This window comes from Scyliorhinus canicula, chromosome 16, assembly GCF_902713615.1.
Source record: "Scyliorhinus canicula chromosome 16, sScyCan1.1, whole genome shotgun sequence".
In the NCBI taxonomy this organism is placed as follows: domain Eukaryota; kingdom Metazoa; phylum Chordata; class Chondrichthyes; order Carcharhiniformes; family Scyliorhinidae; genus Scyliorhinus; species Scyliorhinus canicula.
In genome coordinates, this window is record NC_052161.1 from 11,671,119 (window position 1) to 11,696,700 (window position 25,582).

The 25,582-nt window shown below is 46.5% G+C and overlaps 1 protein-coding gene across 3 annotated transcripts in view; it reads right to left on the reverse strand.

Moving 5' to 3' along the window:
* Nucleotides 1-25,582, reverse strand: part of sfxn2 (sideroflexin 2) — an 82,378-nt gene that overhangs the window by 38,055 nt on the left and 18,741 nt on the right. For all 3 annotated transcript variants that reach the window (XM_038773331.1, XM_038773330.1, XM_038773332.1), the window contains exons 2-5: nucleotides 17,954-18,139; nucleotides 14,962-15,132; nucleotides 5,152-5,250; nucleotides 2,663-2,738 (exon numbers count right to left, since the gene is read on the reverse strand). In XM_038773331.1, the coding sequence (XP_038629259.1) occupies nucleotides 2,663-2,738; nucleotides 5,152-5,250; nucleotides 14,962-15,132; nucleotides 17,954-18,123 (516 nt within the window). In that variant the 5' untranslated portion in view covers nucleotides 18,124-18,139. The remainder of the gene's footprint in view (nucleotides 1-2,662; nucleotides 2,739-5,151; nucleotides 5,251-14,961; nucleotides 15,133-17,953; nucleotides 18,140-25,582) is intronic.

Here is a 25,582-nt window from a genome sequence, read left to right on the forward strand (position 1 = left end):
AAGACTTACCCTTCACGAATCCGTGTTGACTATCCCGGAATAAGCTGCATCTTTCCAAATGGTCATAAATTCTAACCTTCAGGACCTTTTCCATTAACTTACCGACCACGGAAATAAGACTAACCGGCCTATAATTACCAGGGTCATTCCTATTCTCTTTCTTGAACAGAGGAACAATATTCACCACTCTCCAGTCCTCTGGCACTATCCCCGTGGACAGTGAGGACTCAAAGATCAAAGCCAAAGGCTCTGCAATCTCATCCCTTGCCTCCCAAAGGATCTTTGGATATATCCCATCTGGCCCAAGGGACTTGTCGACCCTCAGGTTTTTCAAAATTGCTAATATATCCTTCCTCAGAATATCTACCTCCTCCAGCCTACCCGCCTGTATCACACTCTCATCCTCAAAAACATGGCCCCTCTCCTTTGTGAACACTGAAGAAAAATATTAATTTAACGCCTCTCCTATTTCTTCTGACTCCATGCACAAGTTCCCATTACTGTCCTTGATCGGCCCTAACCTCACCCTGGTCATTCTTTTATTTCTCACATAAGAGTAAAAAGGTTTTCCTTGATCCAACCCGCCAAGGACTTCTCATGCCCCCCCCTAGCTCTCCTAAGCCCTTTTTTTTAGCTCATTCCTTGCTACCTTGTAACCCTCAAGCGACCCAACTGAATCTTGTTTTCTCATCCTTACGTATGCTTCCTTTTTCCTCTTGACAAGACATTCAACCTCTTTTGTGAACCATGGATCACTCACACGGCCATTCCCTTCCTGCCTGACAGGGACATACCTATCATGGACACGCAGTATTTGTTTCTTGAACAAGCTCCACTTTTCATTTGTGCCTTTCCCTGACAGTTTCTGTTCCCATCTTATGCTCCCTAATTCTTGCCTAATCGCATCATAATTACCCCCCCCCCCCCAATTATAAACCTTGCCCTGCCTAATGGCCATATCCCTCTCCATTGCAAGAGTGAAAGACACCGAATTGTGGTCGCTATCTCCAAAGTGCTCTCCCACAAACAAATCTAACACGTGGTCCGGTTCATTACCCAGTACCAAATCCAATGTGGCCCCCCCCTCTTTTCAACCTATCCACATATTGTATCAGGAAACCCTCCTGCACACACTGTACAAAAACTGCCCCATCCGAAATGTTCGACCTATAGAGGTTCCAATCAATATTTGGAAAGTTAAAGTCACCCATGACAACTACCCTGAGACCTCCAAACCTATCCATAATCTGTTGTACAATTTCTTCCTCCACATCTCTATTACTATTTGGGGGTCTATAGAAAACTCCTAACAACGTGAGCGCTCCTTTCCTATTTCTAACTTCAGCCCATATTACCTCAGTAGGCAGATCCCCTTCGAACTGCCTTTCTGCAGCTGTTAAACGATCCTTGATTAACAATGCTACTCCTCCACCTCTTTTACCACCTTCCCTACTCTTACTGAAACATCTATACCCCGGAACTTCCAGCAACCATTCCTGCCCCTGTTCTAACCATGTCTCCGTAATGGCCACAACATCATAGTCCCAAGTACCAATCCACGCTCCAAGTTCACCTACCTTATTCCGGATGCTCCTTGCTTTGAAGTAGACACATTTTAATCCATCTTTCTGTCTGCCGGTACACTCCTGCGACCTTAATACCCTCCTCAGTACCTCACTACTCTCAAAACTGGCTTCTGGACTACAGCTCGTTTTCCCAGCCCCCTGACAAATTAGTTTAAACCCCCCCGGAGACATGTAGCAAATTTCCCTCCCAGGATATTGGTGCCCCTCTGGTTCAGGTGCAAACCGTCCTGTCTGTACAGGTCCCACCTTCCCCAGAATGTTCTCCAATTATCCACGTAACTGAAACCCTCCCTCCTACACCATCCCTGCAGCCACATGTTTATCTGCACTCTCTCCCTGTTCCTCACCGCGCTAGCACGTGGTACCGGCCACAAACCAGAGATGACAACATGGTTTGTCCTGGCTCTCAGCTTCCACACTAGCTCCCTAAATTCCTGTTTTAAATCCCTATCCCTTCTCTTACCTATGTCGTTGGTACTGATGTGTACCACGACTTGTGACTGATCCCCCTCCCCCTTCAGGATTCAGAAAACACAATCCGAGACGTCACGGACCCTGGCCCCCAGATGGCAACATACCATCCGTGAGTCTCTTTCGTTGCCACAGAACCATCTATCTGTCCCTCTAACTAACTATCGAGTCCCCAATAACTATTGCTCTCCTGCTCTCCCTCCTTCCCTTCTGAGCCACAGAGACGGACTCAGTGCTGGAGATCCGTTCACCGTGGCTTACCCCTGGTAGGTCGTTCCCCCTCAACAGTATCCAAAGCGGTATACTTGTGACTGAGGGGAATGACCACAGAGGATGTTGGGGGCGGTTACTGCAGCAAACTAAAGGTGAATCGTCATTCAATCCCCTCTTTTCTGTCTGTGCTCCTTTCTAAGAATTGAGATCCCTATTACAACACTGGGCGTAACAGGAGTGGGAGGCAGAGAAGAAAAGCTCCAAGTGCTCAAAGCTTCAGCGGAATCTCGACAGACAGGATGAAGTTCTCCAAAGGGGGTTTTCACAGTGACTTAATTGCAGTGTTAATGTAAGCCTACTTGTGACAATAAAGATTATATATTATAATGTACCTTTGTGTTTAGATTCAATCCAATTGCCGTTACTAGAGCAGCGCTAGTTGCGGTGAAATATGCTACTCCTATTTGTCTAAATAAAGAAAAGGAGAGAACAGTTATTTAAAAAGAAAGTTAATCTCAGCAATTATAACTTATCATAATATACAAATTGACTTTTTTTTTCTTGAGTATTTTCATTACCAGATACTTGTTAACAGTTTAAGGAAACTCATAACTTGGAATCTATAAAAACAATTTCCTGGCCAGACAAAGTGCACACACGAGACAGGACATGAACACAACTCCATTCCCAAGATGAGATGATGGTAATGGGCCAGGTGTCCTCAGGGCCTGATAGGGCCCCGTCCCTAGAAGCTTAGAACCCTTCTCAGACCCTCCAACGTGAACAAGGCCCAGGGCTAAATTGCGGGCTGTCCTCCCTATGAACTCCAGCATTAACCTACCTATCACTGAGCAACATAGGGAACTAAGCGAGCTGGAGTTGGGGGTGTTGCCATTTTTGGGGACCTGGAAATCCGAGAACAGTGCAAAGGTGTCACAGATCTCTGGGCCATTGCTCATTGCATTGTACCCAGGAAAATGAGCATTCCTTGGACATATAGCAAATGAAAGTCCCATGTATAGGAACAAAGGTAAAAGCTGCACACTGCAAGATTAAGAATTTAATATTATTATTAAATATAATATAATATTAGTTTTATTATGGTCGTGAAATCTGGCCGCAATCTAGTGGCCGCATTGCGCCCGGGGATTCCAACAAGTCAGTTAGATCGCGGGAGAAGCCGAAATCGGGATCCGCACCGGCGCCGATCAGTTTCCGATCGAACCGTCCTGCCCCCGTTGCCGAGATCCGGAGTGGATTGTCTTTTCCTGTGATACTTTCCACAGTCTTAGGTTGACATCTATTGTCTAGACTCAAGCAAAGAACATGGTGTTGGGAACATGGGACCTCAACCATTTGTGGGTCCCAGTCCTACATTTCAAGGGCAGTTCCCTAACTGGCTCAGAGGCAAGCTTGGCGCCCAATTGAGTGCTGCCAGGGTGGAAGAACCAACTTCAATCAACCTGCGGCAACTCTCAGTCCTCAAAGAGAAGCACTTCGGGGATCCCACTGGCTATGAGCTAATAACCAACGCAACACAACCGTACCGGGCACAAATCCATAGCCAACCCGCAGGCAAGGGGACACAAACTTTGCCCAATTCCTGATGCACAGGAATGGTGGACAGCGTGGGCACAGTCTGAAGTCACGCGGGAATGGAGACCATCCAGTCTGATAACTGACACACAAGAATGAGGGACAGAGTCTTGCCTTCAGCCAGTCAGCCCCCAGTTCACAAGTCAATTGTTCCCAGTAAACCACACCTGGTCACAGCCAAAGTGGGCTAACAAAACCGGTTGCCAACTGATTTTTGGTGGAATTTTCCAGTTGTTTTGGCTGGTCCCAGTGCATGCTGGTTAATTCCAGTGCAGGCCGGTTTGATGCAGTTGCTACTGGTTTCAACTTACTATTCCTTCTGGGGACTTAAGGCAGATAACTGGGCTGGCCGTTGATCTGCAGAATAGAGGAGGCAGGAGATTAGAGGGTCAGCAGCCTCACGGTGTAGGGAAGTGGCCAAGTGGCCAATGGAACGGTTAAAGCCCCCTTGGTGTGAACAACACTTTTTTCCTCCAACTAGTTAACTTCAGCAGAAACTCTAATTAATGACTCCTTGAATTGCTTCCATCACAGCAGCATGGTAGCATAGTGGTTAGCACTGTGGCTTCACAGCGCCAGGGTCTCAGGTTCACGGCTTGGGTCACTGTCTGTGCGGAGTCTGCACGTTCTCCCCGTGTCTGCGTGGGTTTCCTCCAGGTGCTCCGGTTTCCTCCCACAGTCCAAAGATGCGCAAGTTAGGTGGATTGGCCATGCTAAATTGCTCTTAGGTTAGATGGGGTTGCTGTGTTACAGGGATCGGGTGGAGGTGTGGGTTGAAACTGGGTGCTCTTTCCAAGAGCCGGTGCAGACTCGATGGGCCGAATGGCCTCCTTCTGCACTATGAACTCACGTGCAACAGAAATTGTTCACTTCTCGTAATTTGCGATTTGAAAATCACTTTCTGGCCATGCCCAGTCCATTAACCAGCTCTTCAAGGAGCTTAACAGGAGGTGTTAGACGACTGGGAGTACTATTTTCAAAACACATTTGCACCTGACCTCACCAGCCATCCCGCGACAGGAGATTGATAACCAAGTTCCTGGTGTCGGCATGACAGCGGCAGCCAAGGTCACCAAGGGAGAAAAGTGTAGAAAACATTGGCTAAAGAAAGCACAGCTGCAGTGTGAAACACAAAATAGACCTGCCAGCTCCAATAAGGGAAGCACAAAATGTCCTGTTTCCTCGGAATTATATCAGCCAGTTTTCTGGTTCTATTAGCAAGTTGCTGCCTGTGGATTAACAAAAGGATACAGAGACAGTGACAAATTAGATCTGAAACACTTACTTTGCGCTTATTGGCGATGCTGCATTCCTATTGGTGTAGTTGACCAAGGCATTGAATGACTGGTTCACCCACTGCCAGAATACCACAGCGGGAACCGATCTGAAAGAAATGGGGAAAGATACCAGTCACAATGGTGGCAGAGAAATGCGTCAGGGGGATACACGGGTGCAGCCAGAAACATCAGTAGCTGTTTTTCCCTTGATCTTCTCACGCGGTGTGGGCGTTACTGGCAAGGCCAGCATTTGTTGCCCATTCCCGATTGCCGTGGAACTGTGCGACCAGGCCACCTCAGACGGCAGCTGAGGGTCATTCACATCAATGTGGGCCTGGGGTCACCTGCAGGTCAGACCAGGTAAGGGCAGCAGATTTCCTTCCCTAAAAGAGATTAGTGAATCAGAAGGGTTTTTACGCCAATCGGTGATAGTCGTCATGGCCACTACTACGGAGACAATAACTTCATAATCTAGTTTTAAGGGCAGCACGGTGGCCTAGTGGTTAGCACAACCGCCTCACGGCGCTGAGGTCCCAGGTTCGATCCCGGCTCTGGGTCACTGTCCGTGTGGAGTTTGCATATTCTCCCCGTGTCTGCGTGGGTTTCGCCCCCACAACCCAAAAATGTGCAGAGTAGGTGGATTGGCCACGCTAAATTGCCCCTTAATTGGAAAAAATAATTGGGTAATCTAAATTTAAAAAAAAAAAAAATAATCTAGTTTTATTTTAATTTTATTATTTTATAAATTTAGAGTACCCAATTCATTTTTTTTTCCCAATTAAGGGGCAATTTAGCCTGGCCAATCCACCTACTCAGGACACCTTTGGGTTGTGGGGGTGTGACCCAAGCAGACACTGGGGAGAATGTGCAAACTCCACACGGACAGTGACCCGGGGGCGGGATCGAATCCGGGTTCTCGACGGCGTGATGCAGCAGAGCTAGCCACTGCGCTACCGTGTCGCCATAGTCTAGATTTATTAATTGTAATTAAATTCCAGCACCTCAACAGATTAGTTTTTAAACTTGGTGTGTAGCTCCACCTATTGAATCATTCTGTGATGCACACTGCACAACTTAACAGTTTGCTACCTCCAGCATGAAATTCAATACTTGGTTCTTAGTCGCCCCTGTGTTGTAAGGTATGAGTAATGGTGGAAAAATCTTCAAAAGAATTAAAACAAAAACTCTTCTGATTGGCATCGAGTGACCGTTGCAACACCCTGGGTTAGGGCACGGTCAATTCCAACCCCCCTTGACCCTGAGTCACAACACAATTGAATTAACCTATAAAGATTCTTAGAAAAATACTCTTTGGCCCTTGGCTGCCCAATCATTACAGTCACCAGGTTTGTAAATTTAAAGACAATTATTTTTAATTGAAGCAAGAACTATAATGAAATATGTAACAAATACAACTGGTTAACTACTACCTAATTCCTCATCCCTCACTTTAACTTGCCCCACTCTACACACGCACACAAGACTGAAAAATACAGAGAGGTGGAGAAGGTGTGAAAAATGTGAATAGAAGTAAAAGATACGAGGTAGTTGTTTCTAGCTCGCCTTGCTTCAATCCTGGAATTTAAGATGGTGCCGGAGCATCTCTGCAAGCTCTCTCAGCCAGATCCTTTTCTTTTATCTCTGATCACCATTACCGTTTGTCAATGTACTCTGTTGATTATTCTTTTGTCTACTATGTACGTACTGTGTATGTTCCCTTGGCCGCAGAAAAATACTTTTCACTGTAACTGGGTACATGTGCCAATAAATATCAATTAATCCAAAAAAATAAATAAGTAAATAAATAAATTCCAGCACCCGCCATGTTTGAATTTGAGCCCGTCACTGCAGGACAGTAGCCTGGGCCTTAGGATTATCGGACCAGTGACATTATCACTACGCCCCCCATCACCCCCCCCCCCCCCCCCCCCAATACGACTCGCAGCATAGCGAATAGTCAAACTCAAACATCCTAACCGGGGATTGCGGCAGGGTACAAGGAAGGGTGATCCTCTGCTCAGTTCGGCTTGTTGTTGGCAGCTTCTGAGTCAGAGGTTTCTGAGTTTAAGAACCAGTTGCGGGTATCAGAGGTGCCATAGGCAGAGATTGTTAAACAAGAGCGAGGTTCATGTGACCAGGGATAATATATTAACACGGGTGAAAGATTGGTTGGTGCACAGAAAGCAGAGAGTAGGAATGAACAAGTCATTTTCGGGATGGCAGGGAATAATTAGTGGAGATCCTCAATAATTAGGGCTTGGACCTCTGCCACTTACAACCTATATCAATTACCTCGATGAGGAGAGTGTGTGTAATATACCCGAGTCTGCTAATGATACAAATCTAGGTACGAATATAAACCGTGAGAAAGACATAACAAGGCTGCGAAGGAATACAAGTTGCTCAAGCAATCGGGCCAGAAGGCAGATGGAATGCTTTGTCGTGAATTATGAAATTATTCACTTTGGTCAGAAGAAAGGAAGAGTAGAATTTTTTCAATACGAGAGCGGAGTAAACATTTGGGATACATTCAGAGGGTTAGTGTGTCCCTGCATGAGAATTACAGAACGGCAACATGCAATCAGGTAGGCAAATGGCATATTTGCTGTTTACTGCAGTAGGATCGCAGGAGAAGATTGAGGAAGTCTCATTGCAATTCTCGGGATATATAGGCCATATCTGGAATCCTGGTCTCACTACCCAAGGAAGGATATACTTTTCTTTGATGGAATGCAAGATGGTTTCACCAAATAGATTCCTCGGGAGAGAAGGCTGTCCGGTGAGGAATGATTGAGTGGAACGGGTCCACACTCTCTGGAGGAGAGGAATGAGAGGTGATCTCATTGAAATGTATAATGTTCTTAGGTTTGACTGGGTAGACAATGAGAGGACGTTTCCCCCACTTGGAGAGTCTGGGGGGGTGCACAAACCAGTTGGCCAGCGAACTGAGCTCATCTGACCCACATATAGCAGTGAGACAAACAATAATCACTTTCTGTAATATTCAATTTGAACTGGATTAGAATCACTACAGTGCAGAAGGAGGCCATTCGGCCCATCGAGTCTGCACCGAACACTGGAAAGTGCACCCCACCTAGGCCCGCACCCCCACCCCATCACTGTAACCCCATCTACCCTTTTTGGACACCAAGGGGCAATTTAGCATGGCCAATCCACTTGACCAGCACATCTTTGGACTGTGGGAGGAAACCGGAGCATCCGGACGAAACCCACACAGACACAGGCAGAATGTGCAAACTCCACAGAGGTCAGAATAGAACCTGGGTCCCTGGCACTGTGAGGTCAAATGCCTGAAACATATACAATTATGAAGGGAATAGATAGGATAGATGCGGGCAGGTTGTTTCCACTGGCAGGTGAAAGCAGAACTAGGGGGCATAGCCTCAAAATAAGGGGAAGTAGATTTAGAACTGAGCTTAGGAGGAACTTCTTCACCCAAAGGGTTGTGAATCTATGGAATTCCTTGCCCAGTGAGCAATTGAGGCTCCTTCATTAAATGTTCTCAAGATAAAGATAGATAGTTTTTTGAAGAATAAAGGAATAAAGGGTAATTGCGTTCAGGCTGGAAAGTGGAGCTGAGTCCACGAAAGATCAGCCATGATCCTATTGAATGGCGGAGCAGGCTCGAAGAGCCAGGTGGCCTACTCCCAGTTCTTATGTACATTATAAAAATCAATAGTTTTGCAATTATATTAAGGCACCTTCAACTGGAGCTTTCCGTTTGGAGCCTCTTTCTGGTGTTTTTTGGTGGCATTTGTTGAAGAAAGAACAAACAAAGACACTTGCATTTTTAAAATATCATTCGCAGCCTCGGGATTTCTCAAAGTGCTTCACAGCCAATGAAGTGCTTTTGAAGTGGAGTCACTGTTGCTATTGGAGGGAAATGCAGCAGCAAATTTACAAAGAGCGAAAGACCCACAAATAGCAGTGAGGCCAACAAAATCAGGTAATCTGTCTTCATGAGCTTGCTTGAAGGGTGTATATTGCCCCGAAGAGTCGGGGGAATAACGTCTGCTCTTCTCTGTCAATAGTGCCATGGGAGCTATTACACCCACCACTTATCCAAACGGGTACAAGGGATGGAAGTAACCTACAGGAAATGATACAGAATTGGGAGCTGGTGTTTAACTGGAAAATAATCTCTGCTCTATCAGCACAATTTAAAACAGTGGAGAGAAAGGCCGATACAGCACAATTGGTTCAAGGCAGGAATGAAGGAACACATTTATCGCTTCTCGGCCTTTTGGCTAAGATCAAGTCTCGGCCTTTTGGCTAAGATAGAGCGTAGATTGAGCCTTTTGGCTCAGATCTGGTATGTCTCCTTTATGGAGACCATGAATTGGATTCAATTTGAATTGTTTTTTGGAGCAGGCAAGGAGCTGGATTAGGGGTTCGCCTCTGTCCACACTCTGAGCCCTGGCTGTGTAACTAAGATAAAGTAATTTATTTTTTTTTAAAATGAATGAACACATTTGAGGCATTCGCATCCTCACTATCTCCCATAGCACTTTATAGCCAGTAAACAAAGTGGAGTCACCGTTAATACTGGTATATAGAAAGTCTGCTCTGCCTCCACTTCGACCTTTGTGTAATGTTCTACATACCATACTATCAGGTCGCATTCTTGGTCTGGGTTGCAACGGACAACCAAATTGATAAATGTGGTCGAGCATCAGCGCAATGGGGATATACCAGGGAACGTTACACTGGACAAAGAGGGCATTTTATTTGAGGTCCTGAAGAAATGCTTAATATTAACACAAGGTTTAAGAGGTGGGAATGCAGAATAGACAGGACAAGGCAAATGTAGTTAAGAGATAGCAGAGGTGATATTTAGCTCGAGGTCAATGGGGCTGAACCTTGGGCAGGACGTATAACGGGTGTCAGAAACGGTATTGCCCAATTTGCATCGCCAGCCAACATCTTTGCAGCTGATATGGGCAGCAACCGACCACGAGATCGTGTTAGTGGATGATGGCATTCATTTCAATATCATCCAGGGTCACAGATAATTGTGATCGCCTGAAACCCAACTTCTGGAGCCAGGGAAGACATTTCAGACGTTTTCCTGAAATTGATCATTTTTGGCCAGGAATGAGAACTACTAGCGAACGGAGAGTATGATGCATAAAGACAAGCATTGAAAACATTGTTCTGCCAACAATTGTCGAAGAAATATAAAATAATAATATACCTTAGTGGGGGTCAGGGGTTACGGTGAGGAGGCGGGAGAATGGTGATGAGAAACATATCAGCCATGATCAAATGGCGGAGCAGACTCGTTGGGCCTAATGGCCTAATTCTGCTCCCATATCATATGATCTTACGGTGTTCCCACATTGGCAGGGGGAGAGGGGGGTCAGTGTATTGGGGGGGGGGGGGGGGGGGGGTGGCGAGAGCACTTATTGATGATGAACTATTGATATTGAATTATTTCCAGTCTTACTTGGCAGGTAGGTATCAATAAGCTATAGGGAGAATAAAACAAACTGAAGCCAATATTTTTTGCGTTTTGTCAAAACACTTTTTGTGTAATGCAATATTTCACCTAAGTATTGCTGAACTGAAAAGAGACATGTTGTCAAAGCTTTTTGCCTTGCACTCATCAGGACAGATAAAAGAATGGCATGTTTCAAACTGTATTTATACTGCATGAGCAAAGGGTGCTGATTGATTGGAAAGTCAAGTCTAATCAGTCAAGGCATTGTCATGGCAAATGTACCAAGACATATTGTTCCCTATTCTTTTGTTTAATTCAAAAAAAAGATGCAATGCCTGGACATTTTCCCTTTTGCTTGCAGAAGGTGTACGATTATATGTAGCTTCTTACAAGCATTAGTGAACCACATTGTGAGCCTGATAATCTTAAATTGATTGTTAGTGTAATTGCTGGCACACTTGGGATTGCTTAGCAACCACAGAATCACATCCAAAGTTAGGAATTAAGGTCTGAGTTTTGCAAGCTCGGGCTGGTCGAGTATAGTCAGTGCTCTGCCAGTTGTGGGCCCCTGTGCTGTTTGATATGATTTGCCAGTTGTTGGAATGTACGGCCTTTCTATCTGGCATCAGAGCGACACTGAAATTCACCCACACTGATGCCACCCCCCACCTTTACCTCTACATTTAATGGGGACTGAAGTTCAAATTTCCCAATTCTCCCTTCCGCCATGGCCTTCTGTCCTCTGACACTGACCTTTTGGAAATCCCATACTCCCATTCCATCCAGCGTTAGTGACTCAACCTTCAGCTATCTAGCCCCTACTCTCTGGCAAGTGAGCTCTTGGAAGAGTCACTTGCCAACATTTAGAATAGTGACACTTTACAGGAGCTCCACACAATGTGGTACAAAGAGCACACACAAGGTGGGGTTAGTTTATTTAGGTTTCCATAAATTAACTATGCTTATAGCAACAAGCTAAAAAAAAAACTGAAACGACCTAAATCTTTCAATGATTTAGTTCCTATATTAATAAGCTACAGGCCTCTAACTTTATAACAACCTGCAAGGACAAATGCAAGGTACCACGTAGCAATATAAGGAACTTTGAATCATAAAACATCTGGCACTGGGCTGTGTTGATTTACAGCATGTGTCAAAAACATAGAGGAGGTTCGAACAAATAATTTGTAAACAATGATCCTCGGGGATATTTTCCGTCCATTTTGCTTTAATTTAAAACTTGTAAAGGTGGCCACTCATAGACTCCTCAGTATCATCACTGCTTTTCTTTATTCAGAATTTATTTTCAAATCAACCTTTTTCAAAAAAATAAGAAATGGGGGTACACATAAATGATGCAGTCATCGAAAAAACGTGGATCAAAGGAGGCTATTCGTCCATGATACCTGAGCTGATCCAAACTCCCACCTAATCATAGAATTTACAGTGCAGAGGGAGGCCATTCGGCCCATCGAGTCTGCACCGGCTTTTGGAAAGAGCATCCTACCCAACGCCACACCTCCAACCTATCCCCATAACCCAGTAACCCCACCCAACACGAAGGGCAATTTAGCACGGCCAATCCACCTAACCTGCACATTGATGGGCTGTGGGAGGAAACAGGAGCACCCGGAGGGAACCCACGCAGACATGGGGTGAACGTGCAGACTCCGCACAGACAGTGACCCAAGCCGGGAATTGAACCTGGAACCCTGGAGCTGTGAAGCAACTGTGCTAACCACCACTGTGCTGCTCTAATCTAGGGGTGTGAAAACGGTTTCCCTGGGACCATGTGATCTCCAAACACTCTAATCGAGCCCTCTAAGCTCGGACAACTCAGTTTCATCTACATTTAATGGGAGCGAAGTTCAAATTTGCCAATTCTCCCTTCTGTTCAAGCTCGTGCAGAAATGGGGGTGTAAAACAGGCAGCCAATCAATGGCCCTCCGTATTGTATCCTGACAGAGTTGAATTTCACCATCATTCATTCTCGTTAGTTAGTTTAGTCTGTGGCAAAAGAACCAGAGGGGTTTATTCTGTGGGGAAAGAGCCAGAGGGGAAATGAAGAGAAATAATTTTACATTAATTTGTCACAATCCGTAATGAACTGTCTAATAGAGTAGTGGAAGCAGATTTTACCGTGACTTTCAAAAGGGAATTGATCGTCACTTGAAATGCTTCATTCTTCATCTCCAGAAAGCCCTGCCTGGGTAGGCCACGTCTGGAGTCCCTGAGCATCACTGCTTGCAGTTCATTCATCTTCACCTTGTCTCTGACTTTAGCTCGCACTGTAAATCAACACAGTCCTGTGCCAGAAGTTTTCTGGTTCGAAGTTCTTTCTATTTCTGTAGTCTACCCTGTCTTTATACTTGCAAGTACAACGCCTTAGGAAGGAAATATGGCCTTGGAGAGAGGGGAGCATAGATTTACTAGAATGATACTGGGGCTTAAAGGGTTAACTTACCATGGCTTGGAGTTAGAAGATTTTTTAAAATATAAATTTAAAGTACCCAATTATTTTTTCCAAATTAAGGGGCAATTTAACGTGGCCAATCCATCTGCCCTGCACATCTTTGGGTTTTTGGGATGAAACCCATGCAGACATGAGGAAAATGTGCAATCCACATGGTCAGTGATCCAGGGCCGGGATCGAACCCGACGTAGGCGGCAGTGCTAACCACTGCGCCACCGTGGCACCCTGAAATTTCGAAGATTAAGGGGTGATTTAATCAAAATTTTCAACATATTAAAGGGGAACAGACAGGGTAGATTGGGAGAAAATATTTCCACTGGTTGGGGAGTCTAGTACTAATTGGTATAGTCTAAAAATTAGAGCCAGGTCTTCAATGTGTGAAATTTGGCAAAGTGTGCTGATGTATTGGATTATGGGCAGGAGAATGGGGATGAGAAAATATCAGCCATGATTGACTGGTGGAGCAGACTCGATGGGCCGAGTGGCCTAATTCTGCTCCTATGTCTTATGATCTTATGAAACTCTATTCGGCAAATGATAATTGATGCTGGATCAACAGTGAATTTTAAATCTGTGGTCGATAGGTTTTTGATATCCCAAAGGTATTAAGAGATGTGGTGTAAATGTGGTATAGAATCATAGAATTTACAGTGCAGAAGGAGGCCATTCGGCCCATCGAGTCTGCACTCGCCCTTGGAAAGAGCACCCTGTCTAATGCGTGTTGCGGAGTTGGATCACAGTTCAGCCATGATCTCAATGAATAGAGAAACAGTGTTGAGGCACGAGGAGGGGGAGCAATAATATTGCACGGTTTGATGAGTGGGGTACCTCAAGAATCAGTGCCTGGGCCCCAGCTATTCACAATCAATATCAATGATTTAGATGTGGGGACCAAATGTAACATTTCCAAGTTTGCTAATGACACAAAAGTAGTGGGAATGTGAGTTGTGTGGAAGTTGCAAAGAGGCTTCAAGCGGATTTAGACAGACTAAGTGAGTAGGCAAGAACTTGCCAGATGGAATATAACGTGGAAAAATGTGAAGTTTGGTGGGAAAAAAAGAAAGGTCAAGGATTTCTTGAATGGTGAGAGATTGTCAAGTGTTGACATCCGAAGGGACCGGGCTGTCTTTGTCACTGAAAACTAGCTTGCAGGTGCAGCAAGCAATTGGGAAGGCAAATGGTTTGTTGGACTTTACCACAAGATATTCTGAGTAACGAAGATGTCTTGTTGCAATTGTAAGAAGCTGTGGTGAGAGTACAGCTGCTGTATTGTGCACTGTTTTGGTCTCCTTATCTGAGGAAGCGCATACTTGCCAGACAGGGCGTGCAACAGACGTTTACCAGTCTGATTCCTGGGATGGTGGGATTGTCCTACGAGGGGAGATTGAGGAGACTGGCCTGTCTTCTTGAAAGTTTTGAAAATCATTGAAACTTCCAAAACTCTTACAGGGCTCGACGGGGTAGATGCAGGAAGGATGTTTCCCAATGGCTGGGACGTCTAGAATCAGGGGACAGTGTTAGAATAAGGGGTAGGCCATTTAAGACTAAGATGAGGAGGAGGTTCTTCACTCAGAGGGTGGTGAACCTTTGGAATTCTCTACCACAGAGGAGGCTCAGTCATGACCTTCAAGACAGAAACTGAATAGATTTCAAGGTATCAAAGACATGAAGAGATATGGAGTTAGTGACGGGAAAATGGGGTTGAGGTAGATCATCCATGATCTAGCTGAATGAGGGACCAGGATTGAGGGGCTGAATGGCCTACGCTTGCTCCTAATGCCCATGTTTCTACATCTCCTACTCCATACATCTTGGCTATGGCTGGGTAAACTCACTGGCCCATCGGCTCGCAATGTATCTGTGGACCAAATCCTAGGGTAATACCTGTAAAACTGCAGCATTAAACCAGTGATAGCCATACCACCGGGTACCTGAAACGACATTCGCCCAATTAAATTCATCCTTTCTCCACTGTCGGGGTGGAATGCAGAGTCGTACAGTTTCTTTGCATAGTATAACTGCTCCTCTGTTGTTCCTGGGGGCACTGTGCCAGCTCTGGAAAATAAAACAATGCCAATAATGCACATTGTCAAATATTTTCATCCTTTCAGATTTGCCTCTCTTCTGGCGCCTTAAGACAGGTTAACGGGCTGGATTTTATTCAGCTCAACATGGCAGGAATCTCAGTGGTCAAGCCCATCATGGGAAAGCCCCGCGCCAGCCTCCCACTGTCGAGAGAACCTTCCACGATTAAGTGAGGGGTGGGGGGGGGGGGGGGGGGGGGGGGGGGGGTCCCAGCTGTCAGTGGTGGGTTATCAATTATGCCCATTAATGAGCCAATTGACATCCAATACCCCAAGGCCATCACAATATGATGATGGCTCAGGGATTTAATTGGGCGGCACGGTAGCACAGTGATTGGCACTGTTGCTTCACAGCACCAGGGTCCCGGGTTCGATTCCTGGCTTGAGTCACTGTCTGTGCGGAGTCTGCACGTTCTCCCTGTGTCTGTGTGGGTTTCCTCTGGAGCTCTGGTTTCCTCCCACAAGCCCCGAAAGACGCGCTTGTTAGGTGAATTGGACATTCTGAATTCTCCCTCAGTGTAGCTGGACTGGCGCCGGATTTTGTGGTGACTAGGGGATTTTCACAGGAACTTAATTGCAGTTTTAATGTAAGCCGACTTGTGACACGAATAAAGGTTATTAAATGGAAGCTGCGCGGGTCGCCTGCACCGTCTGAAGGACCCCCAGCAAAGCTGGTCAGGTTTTCCAGCGGCCTCCTGATTAAGGGCCTCTTGGTAGCAGGTACTCTGTGCCCAATCCAGTGACCCATCATCGGGCAGGGAGATGGCCACTGAAACCACATCCCACATCGTGGTCAGCGCCTGGGCAATGTCGTCAATGCTCCCAGCCATGGCCTGCTGTGACTGGGCCACGCTCAGGAGCACCATTGCAATTTCCAGGTGGCTCTGGTACATGGCTGTCCACAAATTCCCCCCGGGGAACCGGGTTAAAAGGGCCAAAATCAAAGGTCTCTGGCGGGAGATACCGTGCGTGAGACCTCCTTCTACATGCCGCCAGCAGATGCCTGTTGGGATAGTACTTAACTGAATCATCAGTTCTGGAGCTCAGTAAAGTGATCAGTTTTGCAGAAGTGCTACTGGAAGACTGAGTTTAGGGAACTAAGTTTGTTTGTTCTGCAGTTGAAGACACAGTGAGTTTAGAGTGCGGTTTTTGGGTGTCTCAAGGAGAGATGCTAGTTGGTTAAGAAGCTGGAAGTGAATGCCCAAGGATTCACCAACAGAAAACCCTTTGCAAATGTGTCAGTCCCAAGCCTTTATATCAAGCTAGTGGTAACGTTTCACTCGTTTGTGTGCGCTGGGATAAAGGGATAGTGTGAATTTGAAGTGAGCTCTTGTGTTTATGTTGAAATCTTTCCAGTCCTTTTTCTCTGGCGTAACATGGCTTATTTTTCTTGTTTAATAAATATTTTATTATTTGTATCAAATGTTCATCAGCAGACTCTTATGAATTTGTTCAGTCACTTATATCCAGGGTTTCTAAAAAAGAAGTTAGGAGCCATCAAACCAGGTTGTTTTTTTAAAATTTAGAGTACCCAATTATATTTTTCCAATTAAGGGACAATTTAGCGTGGCCAATCCACCTATACTGCACACCTTTGGGTTATAGGGATGAGACCCATGCAAACACGTGGAGAATGTGAAAACTACACACAGGCAATGCCACAGGGCTGGGGGATCGAACCTGGGTCCTCAGCGCCATGAGGCAGCAGTGCTAACCACCGTGCTGCTGATCAAGCCAGATTTTACACTGGGATTAGACTTGTTCAGTATTATCAGCTGAGTCAGTAACAGGCTGTTGCAATTTTCTCAGGGAGCTGGTCTTAATATTTAACATAATAATCTTTATTGTCACAAGTAGGCTTACATTAACGCTGCAGTGAAGTTACTGTGAAAATCCCCTGGTCGCCCCACTCCGGCGTCTGTTCGGGTACACGGAGGGAGAATTCAGAATGTCCAATTCACCTAAAAAGCACATCTCTCAGGACTTCTGGGAGGAAACTGGAGCACCCGGAGGAAACCCACGCAGACACGGGGAGAACATGCAGACTGCGCACAGATAGCGACCAAACCGGGAATTGAACCCTGGGACAATGGAGCTGTGAAGCCATAGTGCTAACCACTGTGCTACCGTGCTGCCCGATGAATGGCCATCGACTTAAAAAGTTCGCTCGGTTCCTCTTTTTCCGATGTTGACTGACCTACTGAGTATTTCCGGCGTTTTCAATTTTTACTTTGTTGAATGTAAACAGTTTGGGATGTCCGGAGTGGTGGTATAAGAGTTTTGTTTCAAATAATTAGTCTTCCAAGGGATGTGGGTGGCACTGGTAAGGCCCCTTTATTGCCCATCCCTAATTGCCCCTGAAGTGAGTGTTTTTCTTGGCCATTTCAGTGGGCAGTAGAGACTACCTGGTGGGTCTGGAGTCACATGTCGGCCGAGTTCCTTCTCTAAAAGGGACATTAGGGAACCGTATGGGTTTTTACAATAATCAATAATAGTTTCTGGGGTCCGAGGTGAACTTTATATTCCAGATTTATTTATCTGAATTGAAGTTCCTCCAAATGCCGTGGTGGGATTTGAACCCGTGACCCCAGAGCATTAGCCTAGGCCCCAGGATTACTGGCCCAGTGACAGTTCCACCGTCTCCTCCACATTTCTTTCTTTCTGTATTGAATTGCGGCGATTATGTTTTTGTATTGATGCCCCTCGGTTGGCCAATGCTGGGAAGTTGACACATGAAAGACCCACTCTGGCCCTCGCATAGCTGAATTTTATGCCGGAATACCCCCTCGTACCTGCAGCTGTCCACCAGGTGCTTTGCTTCATCGAGGTTTGCATTTGACACGACCACTGTCCTTGGATCAGTGACGTTGAAGAAGTGCTTTAACCTGCCCACAAACGTCGTCTGATCCCAGCGGGGAGCATCGATGTTAAATTTAGTGAGATCCACTGTACCTCCTGCCATCTTGGGGCCTTCAAACCTGGAAGAGAAAATGCAACCTTCTTTTAATGCCTTTCTCTTAGTACTTGGTGATATGAGGAAGAGTGTTAGTCCATCCTGAAGGATTGCTCAGGAATAACCTGGGTAATCGCAGAAGCCATGCTTCCCCCCCACTAGGGTGAGTTAGCTCAGTTGACTAGATGGCCAGAGAGTGATGCAGAATGAAACCCGTGGCAAAAGGTCAATCTCCGTACCGGCTATGGTAGTCCGTGGAGGGATGTCTCTTTACCTGGCCTCTGGCTCAATGCAGAGTGGTGCCCTCAAGCTAAATAATTACTCGTCTCCCTCTAATACCAGGAGATGTTTTTAGTTCCTCGTGGATGATGGCCAATCACCGTACCCTGTTTTCGACTTGCACTCCCTGATCGAGATGTTGCCGTAGGCACCTACGGAACTGAGTCATATTGAACAGGAGGATCGAAGGTTTGTATCCAGTCTGTCCTGGGCTAACTATTACAATAGACCCAGTCATCTTCGATTCAGGATTAGAGGGGGCGGGTACATGGTAGGAGAGAATGAATATCAGTATGAATTGCTTACAGTTGACCTGTGAGGTTTGCTGCACGTCCTTCAAGAAACAATAGCTTGCTAATAATCAATACAAAATCTCACATTGGATAGCGGCCACTTTGGTGACAGATAATACTTGCACTTATCCAGTGCTTTTCACAACCTCAGCATGTCCCGTAGTGCTTTACAGCTAAAGTACTAGTGAAGTGACGTCAGTTGTTGTAGGAATCAGATAAATTGCAGACAAACAGCAGCATGATAATGACCAGGTAATCAGGGTTTTCTGTTGAAAGTGATATTGGTCGAGAAATAAATATTGGGCAGTTCACCTGCAAGAACTCTCCTCATCTTTCTAACAATGCTTCAGAACATTTTGAATTTGTTCATGGAGGGGTGGACATCACTGGCTAGGCTAGCGTTTCCTGCACATCTCTGATTGTTCTCGACAAGCTAGTGGTGGGTTGCCTTCTTGAACCGCTGCAGTCCATGTGGTGTAGGTACAGCCACAGAGGGAATTCCAGGGTTTTGACCCTGAGACAGTGAAGGAATAACAATATATTTCCAAGTCAGGATGGTGAGTGACTTGGAGGGGGGGCATGCAGGTGGTGGTGCTCCCAGGTATTTGCTGCTCTTCTGGGTGCTAGAGGTTAGAGATTTGGAAAGTGAGTTAGGGATTCAGGAGGGGAGTTACTCTTCGCAGAATTCCCAGCCTCTGACCTGCTCCTGTTGCCACAATATTCATACGATTGATCTAGTTCACTTTCTGGTCAATGGTAACTCTCAGGGGGGATTCAGCAATTGCAAAGCCATTGAATGGGGACTTTGTTAGATACTCTCCTGTTGGAGATGGCTGTTGCCTGGCACATATGTGGTGCGAATATTGCTTGTGACTTGTCAGGCCAAGATTGAATATTGTCCAGGTCTTGTTGCATACGGACACAAACTGCTTCAGTAACTGAGGAGTTTGGGGGGGGGGATTCATTAAAAAGCAATGGCTTGTGGTCTGTCACAATGATGAATGAACGCCAGTACACATACTGGTGAAATTTCTTCATCGCGAATGTGACAGCCTGGCCTTCCTTTTCTATCTGGGCATAATTGCGCTCCGCAGAGACCAATGTCCTTAAGGCGAGGTGTCACCAGAAGAGGCTTGGAGGGGTTATAATGTGTCAACAATCCGGACTGCGTTAGCCGCTGCTTTACCCTGGCAAACGCTTCCTCCTGTGGCGCTCTCCAGGCCCATTTTTGGTGCTTCTTCAGCGATGTGTGCAGAGGGGCGAGGATGGTTGCTCAGCCAGCAATAAATTTGCCCTAATAGTTTACGAGACCCAAGAACCACCGAGTCTCTGTTCCGTTTTCCGGAGTGGGGGCTTGCCCTATCACCCGCACCTTCTCCTCTACTGGGTGTAGTCTGTCCCAATCCACACGATACCCCAAGATACCCACGCAAGTGCAAGCTGATGACACTGCTAATGGCAGCGTTGTGTATTCGCAGAGGCCTCTGTGAGTATTAATGGCTACGTAATGCCTGGAATCAGCGTCTAGTTCCAGCTGGGGAACGATGGGGCTCATGCTGAGCTTGGAAAAGGAATGACCCCCCCCCCCCAGCTAACATTGCCTCTAGGTCTTCTATCTGTGGTATTGGGTACCTGTCCAGACAGGAGGCCCTGTTGACAGTCAACTTATTATCTCCGCACAGGCGTACAGTTTTGTCAGGTTTCAGTACCGGGACTTTTGCCGAACCGGTCGGAGGATCACGAGGCCTTCCAGTTGGCGGAGTTTGTCCTGGACTTAGGTACTTGGGCTATGCCTCAGGGTCCACATATATTTTGGCCACAGCTCCCATAATTTTTTCCAGGCCTTCCTGAAAGACTTCAGGTTATTTCCCCAATACTTCATAAAGTGGTCCGGTATCCATCCGGGAGACCTGTTGCCAGTCCAACTGGAGGGCCTTGTAGCCAGTCACGGCCAGTAGACGGTGTCTGGGGCCCTTCAATATTATTAATGGCAGCCTAATGGACTCCTTAGGTCACCAGGGTCATAGCCGTGCCCGCTATGGCTAGGGGTTACCCTGTGTAGTTCGCCAGCCTTGTCTCAGTGTCCCTCAAACTCTACTGTTGTACTCCAGTTCTAACTCTCTTGAACGTCTGTCTCCCAATTACCTCTCAAAAGAGGAAATACCGGTTCAGGAACCACCCTGTCAAGCACCCTCAGGATCTTACATGTTTCAAGGAGATTATCTCTTCAAAACTCCAGTGTTTGCGGGAAAAACCTGTCCAAGCGGGCGGCACAGTGGTTAGCACTGCTGCCTCACAATGTTAGGGACCCAGGTTCAATTCCGGCCTTGGGTCACTGTCTGTGCGGAGTGTGCACGTTCTCCCCATGACTGCGTGGGTTTCCTCCGGGTGCTCCAGTTTCCTCCCACAGTCCAAAGATGTGCAGGTTAGGTGGATTGGCCACGATAAATTACCCATTAAAGTCCAAAAGATCAGGTGGGGTTCCAGGGTTTTGGCGAGGGCTCTTTCTATGAAATTGACCTTTCCTCATAAGGTAACCCTTCATCCCAGAAATCAGTCAAGTGAACCTTCCCAGAACTGCTTCCAATGCAATTATATTATTTCTTAAGTAAGAAGTTCAAAGCTGTACACAGGATTCCAAATGTTCCATCAACTATGCAACTGTAGTAAAACATCCCTACTTTCATGTTCCCCTTGCAATAAACAACAATATTCTATTAGCCTTCATAATCACATGCTGTACCTGCGTACAAACATTGTGTGACTCATGTGCCAGGTCCCACGATACACCGAGTTCTGCAATCTCTCCATTTAGATGATCTGCTGTTTTTCGATTTTTCCTCGCAAGTGACAAGTTACATTTTCCCACATATTTTCTCCTTCTGCCGAATTTTTGCCCACTCACTTCACCTATCGCTATCGCATTGCAGACTCTTTGTGCGCAATTTTCCCAAAATTATGTTGGTTCAGTTGCGAAAAGCGGAGTGAAACTCGCCACTTTCACAGGTGTCTGTTCTGTCCTGAGTTAACAGGGCTCGGTGCAATTTCAAAGTGCTGGTGACGATCACACAACCGGCTGAACGGGTGGGGCTCAAAATTAAATTTAAGCCCCCTCCAACAGCACAAGGACCCTGCCACAGAGGCCATGGCCACCCCCCTCCCCTTCCCACAAAGTTTGGGACTCCCCCCTCTCCCCAACCGAGATCTGGATCCCCCTCCCCTGTAGAGTTCACCCCCCCCCCTTCCCCCAAGGTGATCAGGATCTCCCTCTCTCACCCAAGGACCTCCCCTTGCACGGATATTAGGACCCCCACTCCCAAAACCCAGGGCAACCTCTCCGCCACCACATCACCACCCTCCCACCCGCCCAAGGAGGCCAGAGCTTTCCCGCCCCTGCATGGAGATCAGGACAACCTCTCCACCCCCGCCATCACGCAAAGATCAGGCACCCCGCAAACACTACAACCAGCGGGGTGCCCCAACGCTGCACCGCCCAAAGGCATCACTGCCCCCGCCTCCGTCTCTGGCACAGACCCCCTCCCCATCACAGGTACTGTCCCTCCCTTCACAAGCTCCAGCCCACCCTGCACCCCCTAGCAGCAGGCTGAACCCCCCCCCCCAACTAGAATCGGGGCACTTCCCCCACTACACAGGCACCCCTCCCCCACCCCAGGGGCAGCACGGTAGCACAATGGTTAGCACTGTTGCCTCACAGCGCCAGGGTCTCCGTTTCGATTCCCAGCTTGGGTCACTGTCTGTGCGGAGTCTCCGGGTGCTCCAGTTTCCTCCCACAAGTCCCGAAAGACGTGATGTTAGGTCATTTGGACATTCTGAATTCTCCCTCCGTGGACCCGAACAGGCGCTTGAGTGTGGCGACTCGGGGCTTTTCACAGTATCTTCATTGCAGTGTTAATGTGAGCCTACTTGTGGCAATAAAGCTTATTATTATTATCCCAATGCAGTCACCAGAACCATCCTCCCAACCATCGCACCCCCCCCCCCCCCCCCCCCCCCCACGCTGTCCCTCCACGTAAGGGGAACTCCCCTCCCCTCTCCCCCCATTGGGCTCCCCCTGAGGGCCAGCACTTGGCACTGCCCAGCCATGCCCTGTACCACCTGGGGGCTACACCTCACTGTGTGCCCCCCCCCCCCCCCCCCATGTGGTCACCAGGCTGGTTTTCGTTTTTGAAAATTAGTAATGATTCGTGCCAGCTTGACGTCATGCTGGGTGGGTGGGAATACATGTTGAGGGCGGATGTGGTGGCATGGAGCCTGCTAATCACATTTAAATTTATTATAAAATATGCTAATCAGAGTCATTCCCTTCATGGTTGTGAACCTGATCGCTCCAACGGCGGGGCATGAGGAACATCGCGCTTGAGATTCTCGTCATTGCGAATCACGTTTTTGGCCTCATGTGAGATTTAGCAGTCATTACAGGATTTGTGTCTGTGGCTGATCACAGCCTTTATGTCCCCTTCACAATTTACGGTCCTACCTATCGTTTTGTTATCAGCAAATTTAGCAAATGTACATTCTGTCCCTTCATACAAGACATTGATATAGATCGTAAATAGTTGAGGTCCCAGCACTGAACTGTGTGGCATTCCACAGGTTACATTATACACCTAAAAATGACACATTTAACCCTACTCTCAGCTCCCTGTCAGCAACCAATCCTCCATCCATGCTAATGTTATCCCCTGCGCTCCGAGCTCTTAATTTGTGTGGTAACTTTGTCAAATGCCTTTCGAATATCCAAGTACACCACATCTACAGGTTCCCCTTTATCCATTGTCGCTTGTTACATCCTCAAAAACTTTCATCTCCCTTTCACAAAACCACGTTAACTCAGCCTGATTGCATTATGATTTTCTAAGCACTTCTTTACCAATGGATTCCAGCAGTTTCCCTTTGACAGATGTTAGACTAACTGGCCTGCACTGCCATGCTTTCTGTCTCCCTCCTAACAGGGGAAAGAAGTTCTGCTTTTAGAATTTATAATTAGCAGTTTCTGTTATTATTTTTATCTGCTTAGCAATGCAAGGAATGTCAATAATGCAATATGACAACCCAATACCTGCATCCATTGCTCCCAGTTAGCATCCGGTTCGGAAACACTAGAAACCTTTATTGGTAGAGGGATCGAGTTCCGGAGCCATGAGGTCATGTTGCAGTTGTACAAAACTCTAGTACGGCCGCATTTGGAGTATTGCGTACAGTTCTGGTCGCCTCATTATAGGAAGGACGTGGAAGCTTTGGAACGGGTGCAGAGGAGATTTATCAGGATGTTGCCTGGTATGGAGGGAAAATCTTATGAGGAAAGGCTGATGGACTTGAGGTTGTTTTCGTTAGAGAGAAGAGGTGACTTAATAGAGGCATACAAAATGATCAGAGGGTTAGATAGGGTGGACAGCGAGAGCCTTCTCCCGCGGATGGAGGTGGCTAGCACGAGGGGACATAGCCTTAAATTGAGGGGTAATAGATATAGGACAGAGGTCAGAGGTGGGTTTTTTACGCAAAGAGTGGTGAGGCCGTGGAATGCCCTACCTGCAACAGTAGTGAACTCGCCAACATTGAGGGCATTTAAAAATTTATTGGATAAGCATATGGATGATAAGGGCATAGTGTAGGTTAGATGGCCTTTAGTTTTTTTCCATGTCGGTGCAACATCGAGGGCCGAAGGGCCTGTACTGCGCTGTATCGTTCTATGTTCTATGTTCTAAGGCTCCCTCAATGGAGACCGAATAATACTCTCAATTCTGCGCCCGCCAGCTCTGGTGGCACCAATTTGATGTTGCCTTTTTTTCCACACTAACCATCCTCCAACCGCTCAATGAGATTGACAATTTGATATCAAATTACTACAAATTTTAGTTGTCAGTCTTAATGTTAACTCTGCCCCATCGCCTTAAAGGCTTTAAGAGGTTGAAAATTATCTCACGAGCTTGTCCTGAATTTGAGCCCAGAACACAAAACACTGTGTTAACACACTCCTTCAATCAGTCCCATCGCCTTTCTATTGATTAGTATTAGTGGACACTCTTATTGTGATTAGAGAGTATCTCACGAAACAGAAGTCAAGCACAAACAAAATAATTCCTACTATATTGCGCTGTCAGGGCTGCAAAGCATTTTGTTATCTATTGGGGAAGGGTTCATTGAGGAGACAGGTTGCCCCTCCAAACAACAATCTTACTTTTCCTGAAAACTCTTGACTTTTCCCACGGTATTGTTTTATGAGCGCTGACAGGGGTCATTAACAGGCTGGATTGTGCCCTCGGGCAACCTTAATCTTCCAGCCCGCAAAATGTGCAAAAGAGATGCACAAGGGTGATTGCAGAAATGCAGGGCACCCTTTACACCCACCAGGAAAGGAGGAACTGACAGGGTCTCTTTTCCCTCGAAAGAGAAGGCAGTCAGCGTGAGGTGAAATAGTGAATGCAGAAGAATCTTATTTACCCCGAGAGGGATGAGAATGTGCAACTTGCTACCTCAGCCAGTGAAGCAAATAGTACGAATGGCCTAATAGAAGTATTTAAAATTCTGAAAGGTTTAGCAGGGAATGAATTCTTCGACATGGGTGAAGGGCAAAACTGAAGGCCGTGAATATACGATAATCAGCAAGAAATGCCTCTTTATTAGGGAATAGGGAATTTGAAAGAAATGTATTTGCCAAGAGACTAATGAGAAGGTGAAACTTGCTACCAAAGAATGGTTGAAGACAACTGTACAGATGCACTTAAGGGGATGCTGGACAATGTACGAGGGAAAAGGAATAGAAGGTTATGCTGATAGACTCAGCTCAGGTGAGTAAAGATGGAAGGAGACTTGAGTGGAGCATACTTGTACGTTGTATACACAGTGTAATCAACTCAAGCTTCCTTTCAGCAACA